We start from the raw sequence: 15,564 nt of genomic DNA, 5'->3' as shown, positions 1-15,564 counted from the left end.
TGATGCAAACAAAATGCGAGCACCGCCTGGCAAAGTCAATGTGTATCCATCTATCCATTGTGGTCTGTAGTTGTGTCAATGACTACGTTTACATGCGCACCAATAATGCGATTATTTCTCATAATCAGAGTAAGGTCTTAATCCCAGTAAGATGTATACATGACACGAACAGAACTCTTTGCTCCAGTTTACATACAATTTTCATGACTCTGATTATTCGCTAATGAAGTATGGTTATTCCACACTCAGATAAGCATACTGTATGCATGTTACCGGCCATTGTTTTAATCTACTCATATCAGATTCAAAAGATATTTTTATGGACGTACTGGATATTATTTGCGCCGTGATGAACTTCACAATGGCGGGTTTGCCTATGCTGCGTCGCGTTCTTCGCACCGGCTGGATGAAGATACGGAGCAGAGACTGCGCAGCGAGTTGTGTTGACAGAGTTTAGTGATTTGGTGAAGAGAAAACTTCAGAATAATGTCACAGAGTTCATTCATGAAGTTGTGTGAACAACACACGACATCTGTGTATGTCCGAGCACACGTGCACTTTGGTCAGAGCGGTAATAATGCGATTAAGGTGTTTACATGCCTATTTATTGCGATTAAAATCGGCGTACACCACCTAGTTTAATACGATTATGGTTACTACGATTAAGGACTTAATCACATTCGTTTGATCGAAGTATTGTGCTTACATGAGGTAAAGTTAAATCACAATATTGCCAAAATCACATTATAATCGCATCATGAGGGCATCATAAATTCTTGTTACAGCACTCAACTTTCCAGAAGTACTACACAGTTGTCCTGATGTGCTACTTAATGTCTCTTTCACTCTTCCAAGATCCTACAGCATCAAAATAAAGGCTTAAGCAGTGTCCTAGTGCACCTAGGGTTGCTACTCTTTACTCTTCTCAAAGTCCCTGGAGCCTTTTGGGGAAGCAATAGGTGGTTTGTTGATCTTGTGGCATGCTGTGAGACAAACCACCATGTGAAAGCTAACGCCCCAAACCTCTTGAAGTTCGACTTCAAGGCAAATTAATTGCCAGAATTCAATGAAAGAGCAGATGCGCAACTGAAATAAAAGAAATCAGCCTGTGAAGAGTGGATTCCTTCTAACTTTGCATAGAGGACAAAGGTCCAAATTAATTGGACTGTCCTATACCTCCTGCTGTGGATCTTTGTGACTTCAACTTAAAGCTAAAGCTATAATGACCTCTTGACACCTGAACTGATGTTTGAAAAATGTGGAAAACTTCAGTTCTCTTTAAAGACCTCCATTCAGGAACATCTGCTACATGTGGTTTGGTCATCTTTTGTAGATGTGAAAGAGGCGATAAATTTCATCTTGATGAGGGAAGCCTCTTTTAGATTAGCCGCCCAATTAAATCTGGAGACAGAAATAAACAGGCAGACAGAGACTCCACTGTGGATATCTCCATTATCTGGTCACAAGGCCTGTTCTGATGACTGCAAGATTTCTGTCGCTTCTTCAGTTTGCACTTCTACAAACACACATTGCATTGTTCCGCTGCGGTTCTTCTATGGACACACTGAATGTCAGATGGAAATTCTTCGAATTCTGCAAAAAAATGGGATGTGTCATACATCCAGAAGGAGGACTCATAAAAAAGGACACTGATAGTTCTGTTTTTCCTTTTTCATTTATTGGCACATGACAACATTCTGTTGACATTAAAGAACACAAACTTGAGCTTGAGAACAGCAGACGTTTCATAAAGGCGGCTTACAGGAAAGGAAGTATAATAAAAAGAACAGAGAGATTTTTTTTTTTTTTTGTCAGCATATGCACAGCAGATAAGAAAACGTGCAAAAACACATCTCCCTTTCATAAGAAGAGGATTTTCCACCATAAAGGCTACGGACAGAGCAGCTCCAAACCAGATTGGCCAAATGTTGTATGTTGTATGAAGCACGTGGTTTTCCAAAAGATGTTTTGAGTCATTGGTTTATTATCTATAAAGCTGCTATGTTCTCAGGAACAAGTCCCAAGCATTTTTGTCCTAAACCATTTTTCAAAATGCTGTAATTTTTGTGCCTTGAAAGCACAAGCACAGATCTTCTATAACAATGCTCCACAGTGGCACTCATTTTGAACATTAAAAACCTGATGCAGCCAGTGATTTATGTAACAGAAGTGAACACAGATTAAGCAGCTGAACACTTGAAATGTCTAAAGAAACTCACAGCTATGAACAGCGCAGAGGGGGATTTTGGGGAAAATGACACACTGGTTGTGGATGGAGTGAAAAGCGCATGAAAATCTGAATTCACCAGTGCTGTCTGTGTGGCTACAGCTGGTAGTCTGCCCGCTGCCCCAGAGCAACAACATGACATCCTGTCAAACCCCAGACTACTGCCCACACCAGCGCTGACACTAGAAGAAAGAGACGAACAGCAGAAGAAAATGCCAAACAAGGAAAGATTTGTGTGGGTTCAAAAAGAAGCATGAGGGACAAGTTGGAAATTTCTTTCAATATTATCTTATCATCAAATTAATGACAACCTTATCTGAAAAAGCAATTAGTAAAATTATTTATTTTAAATATTAATGTTATTATTAGTATTAAATTCTGTTCCATTAGCAAAAGAAAGTTTAATTTTAACCACAGCCACTATTCTCATCGATCATGCTGAGTTACTCCAATCCACATAAATTTAACTACACTCATACTAAACTCACATATAAAATAACATTACTAGTGGCCATAAACCAGCTCACACAAAACAAACAAAAAAGACCTGCTTTACTTGTCCTGACTGTTTGGGTTAACGTTGGGATTGTGGAGTAAAACACAAAGGGGCAGCTCTGTGTGTTAGCTGAGCTTTGATATGGCGACCTTAAGGTCGGACTTATTTGACATCCCACAAGTAGTTATCAAAACTTTCAGTGGTGACCAATCGGGTAAACTCTGTTCCTCAGAACCACCACAGGAGGCAAATGGTGCCGTATGCCTGGATAGTGCTGGATATGATCAAACCATCTGGTGACATTCAGATAACGCTCTTTCTCCTGTACAGCCAATTCCACCTAAGAAAAAGTGAGGACAAATATGAGATGGTGAACATTAAAGGTAAAACTTATGTGTATAACACTACAGAGACAAGTACAGTGCCTGCAAAAAATATTCATCCCAATAGGCTGTTGTTTTACAGCGTTTATCTAAAATAATTACAATATTATATATACTATATTACATACAGCATTTTACAGAACTATAAGATTTACCAAAAAAACAAAACAAGTATTCACTCTATTTAATACAGCACACTTTGTGTCAATTATATGACAGACTTTCATAATTAAGCATAATTGTTTATTATTACTTCTTCTTAGAAAAAAAAGCAATGAAGCCTTCTTTAACATATTTGGGGGGGAAAAATTATGCCAATCAGTCATGTGGTGTGTGCTTTTAGGCTTTTCCTGTTTTCTTGGATATTCTTATTTGTCACAGTAGCTGCGTTTCCATTACCCTTTAAATTGCGCAAATTGTAATTGCGAATTGAAATTACGCTCAATGAAAACACGTGAATTTGGCAAAAAAAACTCCCAAATATCACAAAAAAGTTTTTACGCTCACATGAGGCGGCTTTTTAGGCCATTCGAAAAAGGAATATTTCGCAAAATTGCAATGGAAACAGTTTTTTCACATTTACAGGTCACCTGACGTACAGTCACATCATCATTCTTTAAAGATAGCGTGGTATGTTTGTACAGAAGACGAGACAGGGGGTGCTTTTCTTTTCTTATTTATGCATCTCCTTCCTCACGCCTCAGCTTCACCCCATAGATGCAATGGGAGGATGCAAGAAAAGAAAATGAGGACGGGGTAATCGAAGGAAATCTTATTTGTATATTGGAATATTCTTGATCCTTCGAGCGTCACTTCAAAGCGTCATCAGCTGCGCTCGAGCCTTGAGGGATCTTATGTTATTGAAGTTTGACATCTAATACTAATAGTATTAATCTATTAACAATTAATAATTAACATAATAGAAACTAATAGTATTAGATGTCTGTACACCTGTGCATCCTTGCTCATAGCTCCTCGGGAAACTTCCTCACTCCTCATTCCTCACCTCCTCCTTTATAGAATTAAAATGGCCTTTGAGATTTTCTTTGATCGGTTTCCAGGTCACAGGCTGGAGGATGGAGGAACAAAGAAATGAGGAAGCATCCATTGGAGTACTGAAAAGCACCCAGGGAAGCATATGAGGGAGAAGGGCTTTCAGAAGCCGTTGCAAATATTATGCTCTAAATAAAGCTCTCAGAAAGAAGTATCTTTTAGAAAATGACTCATCGCGAGAGTTTTAGTCGCATAACATCGGTTAATGGAAACGCTGTCATTTCGCAATAGTTTTTTTATTGACATTTAGAAAATATCGCAAAAGTTTTGTGCAAATATGTAATGGAAACGCGGCTAGTGACTGGTATAGGCAATTGATTTGGTAACACTTTACAATAAGGTTCATTAGTTAACATTAGTTAACGACATTAACATGAACTAATAATGAACTGCACTTATACAGCATTTATTAATCTTTGTTAATGTTAATTTCAACATTTACTAATACATTATTAAAATCTTGTTAACATTAGTTAATGCACTGTGAACTAACAAGAACAAACACTGAACAACTGTATTTTCATTAACTAACATTAACGAAGATTAGTAAATACAGTAACAAATGTATTGCTCATGGTTAGTTCATGTTAGTTAATATATTAACTAATGTAAAGTGTTACCATTGATTTCTACAACTCATGTAAATAGTTAAACTGAGATCAGTTGTGAGTAGTGAAAGGGTAAATTTTGCAGGCATTTGTATTCACTTTGACATGACAAATGCCAAACAAGTTCCTTTGTGGTTCAATGCTTTACAACAGTAAAGCATGAAATCTACAAAGGGGTGAATACATTTTTTAGACACTATGTCTAACTGACTTTATCTCCAGGGGGTTTAAACTGAGTGACATACTAATGCCTTCTGGGTAATGACAACTCTCTGTCAGTCATTTAGTCAGTCAATTACAAGCACTGACATGTAGAGATGTGATATTCTATTCTCTTTTGCTTTAATTCTCATTTCATCCCTCTCTTCCTGTCTCAATGGGATCCTTCAGGCTCCTTAAACTTCCTTGGCTGCTGTCCTGGGAAATGACATCACTATGTGTCTCATCTTTTTGCTGTGTCAGGTTTCTCCTGTGCTTGAAGCATCTTACTGCTTTAATTGGGAACTCTGCATCACTTCTCTCAAACGACTGAAGTTCACCGCTGAGGGACTTACAACAATGTGGTGAATGCCGTAATACATGAGGATGTCTGCCAGGGTGAAGACGTTCCCAGCCAGGTAAACTTTGTCCTCCAGGTATTGGTTAAGTTCCTGCAAGGGAAATATAAAAGGAGGTTACTCTGGGCTTGCTGTGCTGCCAAAAATGGAGGGTTAACAGCGCTTCTGACCGTCAAAAATAAGAACAGGAATAAAACTTGAGATGCATTTAACATTGCAAGACTGAAAGATTGCTTTTGAACAAAGCACATTATACATTATAAAAGCACTGTTAATATTAGAACACCGCTGCTCCATTTACTGCAACTTAAGAGAACACAGCTTCTGGCAGTTTAACAGGGCTCCAGATTGAGAATAAAATAAGTGCAAACTAAACTTTTTAATTAGGATTTGCAAGAATTTAAAATCTAATCACCATTGGTTTATTTGCATCAATATGTGGTTTAATCAGATTCACCTGTTGAGGAGACGTTAGTTAACTGCATATTTAAACCGCATACCAGTGTTTCTTTCACTGCTATGTGGCATCTTTCTGTTGTCCGCTCATTAAAGGGATAGACCCAAAAATGAAATTTCTGTCATTAATTACTCACCCTCATATCGTTCCAAACCCACAAAACCCTCGTTCATCTTATTACAAATTAAGATATTTTTGATGAAATCCGAGAGCTTTCTGACCTCTCTATAGACAGCAACGTCATAACCCATTTCAAAGCCTAAAAAGGTAGTAAAGACAGCCTCCAAAACAAGATGCAGCTATTATTGGCCAGCTCCTGCGTCATTGTACAGCTCCTTATATGTACAGCGTCGGCCAATACGGAGCTGGCGTTCTGACAGAACATCAGAAAGCTCTCAGATTTCATCAAAAATGATTAATTAAATCTTAATTTGTGTTCTGAAGATGAACGAAGGTCTTACAGGTTTGGAATGACATGAGGGTGAAATTTCATAATTGGGTGAACTAACCCTTTAAGTAAAGGTCCACTGTATGTTGTGCTTAAGAACACCAATTTCTGTGGTAAAAATCACTGTAATCACTGCACAGCCTGTTTGTGGCTTGTTGCTTTATAGGTGGCTTTAAAAGTGGCTCATCCGATCTAGTTTTAAAGCTGGATCAATCTGCATTAAAAAGGCCTCTTGAGAATGGAAAATGACCATCTAAAGGCTAGAGGCATTCAAACACTTCAGTGAAGGTAAAATGAATTGTAATATATATTGTAGTTTTAAGGGTTTCTGATTGATGGAGTTCATGCAGACAAGTGTGTGTGCTTGTCTGAGTGTGTGTAAAAGAGTGGCTCATCTGAACACTGCTCACTGCCTCCATTAGCCCTCAAGACGCTGTGCTGTATTGTGCACAAGTGCTGAAGATGCTCCTGTCCCCTGAGACCTACACACACACCACCCCCTCTGTAGTATCCAAGCTTTGGAAAGTTTTACATCAAACTCACAGTTGCTGTTCAAGGAAGAGTGGATGGACAGCCTACAGACACATCTGTGTTACGCTGGACTGTGTTGAGTTATGAGACGTTGGCCTAGGGGTTTATAAATTCTCTCTGAAATGAAGCTTAACATTGAACACAGTTCTGCACACAATTGTACAAAGTGATATGATTATATTATAACTATATATGGTTCAGATTGAGTATGGCAAATAAAAAATAAATAAAAATAAATAAAAATATATATATATATATATAGACACTAGGGCTAGGCATTGACAAATTTCACAATTGGATTCGAGTTTGATTCAGAAGCTTGCTTACCTTCGATTCAATACTGATTAATTTGGGGCCTATCAGGTACATGGCCAAAAAAAAAAAAAAAAAAAATCATCTCTCAACTAATGCTGTAAACTATACAGGGTACCACAGTTGGTACATCATTATAATATTAATTGATTTGTAAGCTATTTACATATAAATTACACATAAGGAACTTTTTATAATACATTACAATAAATTTTGAATGACATAATTATGTTTCTACTTGTTTTTTTTGTTTGTTTTTTTATATAGGCCTAAACATTTAAATGGTGGCTGTCAGAAAAACGTATTTATACATTGAATATTGACGCATGTGTTAAGTACAAATATAATGAATATACAATAGCCTATAGTACTTATATTTACAAAATGCTCTGCTTTAAGTTCATTTATGTAGCTGACTAATGAGTTTTGGACAATGAACGGCTTTTCTGAGGTAAATGTGACAGTAAATGTGACATTTACAAGCTGTTTTATTGACGCCTTTCCGCAGTTGAAACACTGATTGATCAATTACATGTGACATGATGTTGATGTTCATTCATGTTTATTTTGTGTTGTAACTAGTAAAGTGGAAGAGATGATCGGTTCACAAGCGCTCTGCTTTAACTGAGAGACGTCTATGGTCTCACTCCAGTCTATGGGAAATTAGTCCATTTTCGATTCTTGCGAGATTTATTGTGTTTGCAATTTCACCCCGACCCCCCCTCCCCCTGAGAAAAAAAAAAATCTTCAGATCTACACGATTCACATAAATGACATACATATTCACATATTTTGATTCAAAATGGCAAATTTCGCCAAAAAGTGACTAGTTTGCACGTATGCATCCTCGTGAACTGCAACAAATTTGCCAGTTCTTGTTGTAAGATGTTACTCCCCTTTTCCATCAAGGCACTCGCAAGTTCTCAAACATGTCTGGGGGGATATATGGTTACACCTGGTTTGACACTGCAAGCACGATCAGCTGTCCTTCCCGTCTCCCTGTAGCAGTCTTAGGTCTCTTACATTACGGACATTGCAGTTTGTTGCTCTGGCCACATCTGCAGTCATCATGCCTCCTGCAGCAGGTCTATGGCATGTTCACGCAGGTGATCAGGGACCCTGGGCATCTTTCTCCTGATGTTTTTCAGAGTCAGTAGAAAGGTGTCTTTAATGTTCTAAGTTACTGGAACTGTGAAATTGTCTACCGCCCGTCAAACTGTTAGTGTCTTAAGGACTGTTCCACAGGTGTATGTGCAGTAATTGTTTTTGGTTCATTGAACAAGCAAGAAAAACATTGTTTAAACCCTTTACAATAAAGATATGCAGAGGTTATTTGAATTTTACATAATTATCTTTAAAATACAACATACCGAAATAGGAATGTTTCCTTTTTTTGCTGAGTTTAGAAGACCATGGCTCTAATGTCACCGACCTTACACAAACAAAGCTCTCTCTTACAGTCGATTCAACTGTTCTTGTCTTCAAATTCACCTATCAAGGATGAGCTTTATACTGGTCATTGTAAACTCTCCCTTGAGTCTTGTTGGTACTCTGGTGTCTATTCCTGTAGGCTGCAGGACTTCTGTTGCTCCTGCTTTAAATGTTGTGATCCTGCCTTATAGAGTGCTGTGAGTTGGTCAGACAGTGGCGTGCCATGGGCATTACATCAGCCCTTCATTACTGTTTAAACTGCCACTATTAACCAGCGATCAGCAGTGCTCTGCTCCAGACCCATGCTCGGACAGCACTGCACCACACACTGACAGCTACCGCCGAGAGGCGTCCATCCCGCTGAGTGCCTGTGTTAACGAGACTGCCTCTCACTGTCCACAGACAGACGTTTTATACCTTTAATCCCTTCTGAACTGATCGCCAAACAGCGTGTGACCCCTGCTACCCTCAGCGTGTCAATTAAAGCCCATCCGACAGACTGCAGTGTGGATGTTTCTGATTCAAAACTCCAGTGTTATTATCGAGAAACCATTGTGACCACATAGATGCTGAGTTTGGAGTGGCATTTTTTTTGGTCACACAGTTCAGGCTCAATGAGAGGGATTTCCCTTTAATATTTTTTGTATGTTTTAGGGGGCTTTTACACTGGGCAAGTTTGCTGCGGTCCGAGTCCAAGTGTTCCCGGTGGCCCCTGCAGAGTTGGTCTGGTTTCACACTCAACTTGATTCTATCAAACCTTTGTGCATTTGCATTCATCTTACGTCATCACAAACGTGCACAGCAGATGACAGAAAATGGGATGTAGGTCAATATATTGTGTTTTTTATTCATTTGGTGATATTATGCACAGCAGAGTAAACGACACTTGGGTTTACTGTATGTGCTTTTAATGAAGGTGGCTTTCTGCTGCTTGCAAATGGACACTTTTGAGCAGACAAGCTCAAAATTACAAGCCATTGATTTGCCGCTCTGATTGCATTCATTCCGCATGATTACACTACATGCTCACTCTCACTCGTAGTGGTAAATCATCACCACTGTCATCCATTACATGTGTTTTGTTGAACTAATGTTGTTTAATGACATCAGCTAACACACATGCACAGGTAGCTTTGTAAACAAGTAAACACCTTAGTCAGAGTTGCTTTCACATTCACGCAAATCACGCCACAGTTCCAGTGCAACTGAACTCAGACCAACCCATACAGGTAACCTCGGGTTCTGTACCCCGGTGCACTCTCGGGTCCGCATGACAGTTTTCACATTACCAATTTTTCATACGAACAGTGCCCAGTTTCGAACTAAACTGCCAGTGTGAAAGCATCCTTAGATGTGAGTCTTCATAAATGGACTGGTATAGACATGGGTGAATGTATAATAATGGCAATCTATGCAGGATGGACAGTTTTTATAAGAATCAATAGAGCAGCTAAAAAATTACAAGGAAAAGACAACTTGCAATAAGACCTCATTTCTCACAAGGGATGTCCCGAGGGCCTGGATGTGGGCCGATAAGAATTTTTTTTTTTTTTTTTTTTAAACTGATCAGTATCGGCTATCCTAAGCCAGATCTTTTATTTTACATCAGCTGTCATTACGGTGTCGTGCAGTTAGGTGATGAAACGTAATGAGCTAACGCTTAACAACAGCTTTTTAAACATGTAAGTTCCCTCCAAATACTGTAAATATGTTAACTTTTGCCTGAAGGTGAGTAGATTTCCTACAGGTGGTCATGTTTTTTTTTCTTAAATGCTCCCTGTGAGCAAATCAAAGAATGTATGAACAAAGTCACCAGATCTAAATATTCACAACAAATTCAACAAGAAACGAAGAAATGAGATGTACACATTTACAGCCTCTCAAATGTTTGTATCCCCCAGGATGCAAAAATCTTTTTAGGGTTAATAACTTTAATGTTCTTGAAGTGTGCACCAAGCACTAAGAAAATACAAGAATCCGATCGGGCCTCGGTATTGCACTTAATATTCAATGACTCGGATCGGCTCAGATCAGACATCCCTATTCAGTTTTTTCCGTAAGTAGAATAGGGAAGGGTAGGACATACAGCGTAAGCTTTTTGAAGAATACAGGAAAGCGGAAGCACGTGTAAGGCGATCATTTGTGTTTATAAAGCATATACATTTGTATTTTTTTTAGAAAATGACCGATCGTTTTGCTAGATAAGACCCTTATTCCTCGTCTGGTATCATTTAAAGCCCTTTGAAGCTGCACTGAAACTGTAATTTTGACATTCAACCATTTGGTGAGACCACTGAAGTCCACTATAAGGAGAATAATCCTGGAATGTTTTCATCAAAAACCTTAATTTCTTTTCGACCGAAGAAAGAAAGACATGAAAATCTTGGATGACATGGGGGTGAGTACATTATCAGGAAAATTTTATTTGAAAGTGGGCTAATCCTTTAAACCACGCCAGAGCGCGTATACACCTCACGCACCGGATGCTGTGCGCAAGGCAGTTGGACATAGTGGTGTATTAGAGGTAAAAAATGATATAAATACTGTTCGGTTTCTCGCACAAACTGATCGTTTTGTGCCTTAGGACATCAGTGTCGTCACAAGCCGCAGGGTTTAATTTGGATTTGTCTGTGCATGTTTTTTTGACTCTTATAGATTGTGTTCCCATTGACATGCATTATACGACTGACAGACTGCAACGGTTGGAGTTAAAAATCATCATTTGTGTTCTACTGAAGAAACAAAGTCACCTACATCTTAGATGCCGTGGGGGTAAGCAGATAAACATCAAATTTTCATTTCTGGGTGAACTATCCCTTTAATACCGAAATCAAACATGTTTTTTCAAAGAAGCTTTTCTACCACACATTTATATACATTAAGTATTTATTAAGTAATATTACATTATATAAATTTTTCATATACATATAAGTTTTAATATTTCATCAGGTATGCTCAGATTTCTATTTTAATCATGTTGGTTGTTTCATTTGTTACTGCATTTGATATTGCAAAAAACGTGTACCAGGCCATTTAAAAAAAAAAAAAAAAAAATACAGAAACCACTTATTCATTATCATCTTACCTTCAATATAACTTTTACTTCTTCTTTAGAACAGTTGTCTAGTCGTGTTACTCGTTGTTCGAGCCATTGCTGGACAATGGCTCTCTGTTCAGCGCTGTCTCCTAGCAGCTCAGGTCTCTTGGCCTCATGGACCAGATGGGATGCAATAGTGACCAGACCAATCAATGCCGGTCCATTGTTGTTTTGGAGAACAGGGACCTACAATTGGACAAATATATAAATGTTAAAAATCTACTTACAAGATGAAAGCAATCAACAGGGGTGGGTCCATTCATCAAATCACTGCTGTTTGTCAAAGCAGTTCTCAAGGTGTGGACACAGGGAGAAAAAAAACCTATTATGGATTGTAATACTTAATAAAACTTTTTAAAGTAACCTTTTTCAATTTAGGTGTTACCATCAACTGTCAAGAAGTTAACTTAATAAAAGGTTTTGCAGTGTTTTATAAAATTCATGCTCATGAACTAATACTGATGTTTGTGCATGGTTTTGAGGCTCATGAAGAGGGTCATTTATCACTTAAACTTTTCTGAATTTGCTAAATTAATTTCATATGAAGATGTACAGTGTTGACAGACCACACTTACACTTCTCAATCCCATGTTTCAACCTGTTAAATCACACATTATATTATATGACATAAAAATGGCCATGCGGTCTTTTTGTAGCCTAGTGTGATTTTATTTTTTGGGGGGGTTTTATGTAAATTTGTAAACCATCCAAGGTATTTTTACGGCTCTCTAATATGTTATCCGAAATACTTGAAGTAATATTTTGTACATGTTGTCTGTCTTTGGTGCTCCAGGTGTCACGCTCTAACACAGATCTGTCAGTGGGGGTACTAACGTTACCAGTAACACACGTGAATAATTTTACTTGTTAAATCAAAACAATGTTCACCATAACTTATGAATTTATGAAATCAAGGTCAAAATGCGGCTAAACATGAAAAAAGAAAATGAAAACTATACTGAAATCTTACGTGTAGTAAATATAATTCATTTGATTTACACCAGTCATTCATTCATACGATCTCTAATTCATGGTATATTACCACACACAAACGCATCTTTAAATATAATACAAGCTCTTAACTCCAAGTATATCACATTCACCACTTGGTTCACCTTTTTGCCTCCTTGCGTGCTGTATTTATTTGGCTTTTTTAATCCTAGAAATCTCTCGAGCGAGCTCAGCTCCCGAAGCGCCATCTTGATACACCGGAAACCATTCTGACACATAAAACGCTCGCTGATTGGTGGAGATCATCTAGTTCCGCCTCTCTGACGTCATGACGGACAGCTGAGACCATGTGCTGATTCTATAGCTTTATGTGGCAAATAAATAAAAAAAACCCTGGTAAGTTTACGACCATCTTAAATGTTTTCATCAAGCAAAAACAAACAAACAATATAATTATTTATTATTAATAATGATAACAATTATAAAGTTCACTATTCTATTATTTAACACACACACACACACACACACATATATATATATATATACAGTCAAACCAAAAATTATTCAGACATTTATATATATATATATATATATATATATATATATATTTACTAGTGGGTGCGGGACACTATAGTTCATTTATGTAAGTGAGGATAGCAAAATAAAGTAAACTGTGACATATTGTGACATATCCCAAAATTCTTCATACAGTGGACTATACCAGTAAAACTGGTGAAAATTTGGGACCAAAAATAATTCAGACACTTTGACCTGACCATGTTTTGGTTAAGTGTTATCTGATATAATTAAGATTTATTTTTTCTGACACAGTTTAACTCTGAGATCTTGTCATATTTTATTAACTATTTTTAAAACTATAGTGAAAAACTGTATATATATATATATATATATATATATATATATATATATATTCCCAAGGTAAGACCAGCCTATTTAGTATATTTTGTTTATTTATTGTAGGCTATAGTCTGACTTTTTCCCCAGACAATCTGCTTGGTGAATGTAATTTCAGTGTTGTTTTGAAAACTGTACCTTGTTATTATTGTGCATATAATTGTCCAAAAATGACCAAACTTTAATAAGTAACAAAAATTTGCTTACACAGCAGTATATTTTGCGATTATCTTCTCAGTGAAGGACAAAGTAAAGTAAGCCTATCTTAAAGGGATAGTTCACCCAAAAAAGAAAATTATCCCATGATTTACTCACCCTAAAGCCTTCCCAGGTGTATATTACTATTTTCTTTCAGACAAACACAATCGGAGATATATTTAAATTTCCTTAGTCCTCCAAAGTTTATAATGGCTGTAAATGTGGGGCGGCATTTTGAACAACAACAACAATAAAAGAATCCATCCATAATCAAAGTAATCCATACGGCTCCAGAGGGTTAATGCCTTTTGAAGCAAAGGGATGTGTTTTTGTAAGAGAAATATCCATATTTAAAACTTTATAAATTAAAATAACTAATTCAAATAACATATACACAATTGATTTGCGTTGGAAGAGCAACTTTTGACCTGATGCAATGATGCAATGACGAACGCTTAGGCGCAGAGGAGAGAGCAAAACAAAACACCGGTCATGAATTAGAAGTCTAAAACGAGAAATTTTAAAGAGAAATGTCAAAGGATTTTGATATAAGAGAAGAGGAGCTTGAACTTGTTGCCTAGCCTTATTTGTTTGAACCGCAAGAGGCTTCTAAGCTTACGCTACTCCTACATCCTGCGTCATATATCGCGTCAATGAGTTACTCATTTGGCACAAGTCGAGTTGCACAGTATGTGTACGGTCGTCCGCCGGAAGCTAGTTATTTGAATTTATAAAGTTTTAAATATGATATTTTTCTTGCAAAAACGCATCCCTTCGCTTCAAAAAGCCTTTATTAACCCTCTGGAGCCATATGGATTACTTTGATTATGGATAGATGCATTTTTTCTTTTTGTTCAAAATGCGCACAATTATTCACAATCCAATTCGATTTCTAATCACATGCTTGCAATTCGATTCAATAACGATTTTGATTCGATTCGATATCGATTATTTTGGATGTAGTATATCAGTTACAGTATATGGCAAATTTTCTAGAGGAAAAAAAATCTCTCAACTAATGCAGTAAACTACACATGGGCGTCAGTTGGTACTACTATAAAATTGAAGGTTAAAATTAACTTATTTATATACAAACACTTAAATTACACTCAATTATGTTTTTTTTATATAATAAATAAAGTTTAGAATTACATAATCATATTTCTACTCCAATTCGTGTTTTTTTTTTTTTTTTTTTTTAAACATTTAAATCGTGGCTATAACTTATTTATTCAAACATGCATTAAATATTTAAGAGCATTATAATGTAACGGTGCATAGCTATATTTATAAGAATGCTGCTTTCTAGAGTTCACTTTTCTAGCTGACTAATGAGTTTATGGTAACTGAATATGTTTTTCTGAGGTAAATGTGACGTTACATGACATTATTATAGTGTCTTTCCGAGGTTGAAACACTGATTGAGCTATTACTCAAGACATGATACGGATTTCGGTAAGTTGTACTGTATATTTTAACATACCTTCAGATGTTTAGCCATGTTTATTTCGCGCTGTAACTGGTATTAAATTGAATGTTCACATGCGCCCCGTGCTGCCGCTTCTCTTTAACTGAGGCGCTAAAGCGATCTGTCACGTCACATTAAACAGCGCCAAAACGGTATTTATTTTTTGAATCTCATAATAAGATGGACGTCATTTGAAATCTGTGACTTTGCTTCATATCAAAAGTAACAAAGCACAAAGATTATTGCGATTTATGCGCTACATGTTCTGTTCATTCATCAACTGAAAACAGACTAGACTAATCGATTCTTGGGATTTAAGAATCGATTAAAATCGAGAAATAGATATTTTTTTACCCAGCCCTAATATATATATATATATATATATATATTTTGTTGTTGAATTGTTGAAATTAAACCAGCAAACATCTTTAT

General features: G+C 36.9%; 1 protein-coding gene across 1 annotated transcript; it reads right to left on the bottom strand.

The window, feature by feature from the left end:
* Positions 1-1,656: 1,656 nt before the first annotated feature.
* eef1e1 (eukaryotic translation elongation factor 1 epsilon 1) lies at positions 1,657-12,869 on the bottom strand. The gene is made up of 4 exons (XM_051883016.1): positions 12,716-12,869; positions 11,589-11,786; positions 5,322-5,417; positions 1,657-3,063 (listed from the first exon to the last, which is right to left on the bottom strand). Exons 1-4 carry the CDS (start codon positions 12,827-12,829, stop codon positions 2,920-2,922), a joined length of 552 nt encoding a protein of 183 aa, XP_051738976.1. The 5' UTR covers positions 12,830-12,869; the 3' UTR covers positions 1,657-2,919.
* Between the last annotated feature and the right edge of the window lie 2,695 nt (positions 12,870-15,564).

Source organism: Ctenopharyngodon idella, chromosome 23 (assembly GCF_019924925.1).
Source record: "Ctenopharyngodon idella isolate HZGC_01 chromosome 23, HZGC01, whole genome shotgun sequence".
Lineage (NCBI taxonomy): Eukaryota > Metazoa > Chordata > Actinopteri > Cypriniformes > Xenocyprididae > Ctenopharyngodon > Ctenopharyngodon idella.
Note: the sequence above shows the minus strand (reverse complement) of the source record. Positions and strands in the feature narration are given on the sequence as shown.

What these genes read in the sequence shown, in the direction of transcription:
- eef1e1 (XM_051883016.1), bottom strand. Translation starts at nt 12,829, where the DNA reads ATGTGTCAGAATGGTTTCCGGTGTATCAAGATGGCGCTTCGGGAGCTG. An exon ending in GCACGCAAGGAGGCAAAAAG is followed by an intron (nt 11,787 to 12,715) that starts GTGAACCAAGTG and finishes GTCCAATTGTAG; the next exon opens with GTCCCTGTTCTCCAAAACAA. An exon ending in AAGTAAAAGTTATATTGAAG is followed by an intron (nt 5,418 to 11,588) that starts GTAAGATGATAA and finishes TTTCCCTTGCAG; the next exon opens with GAACTTAACCAATACCTGGA.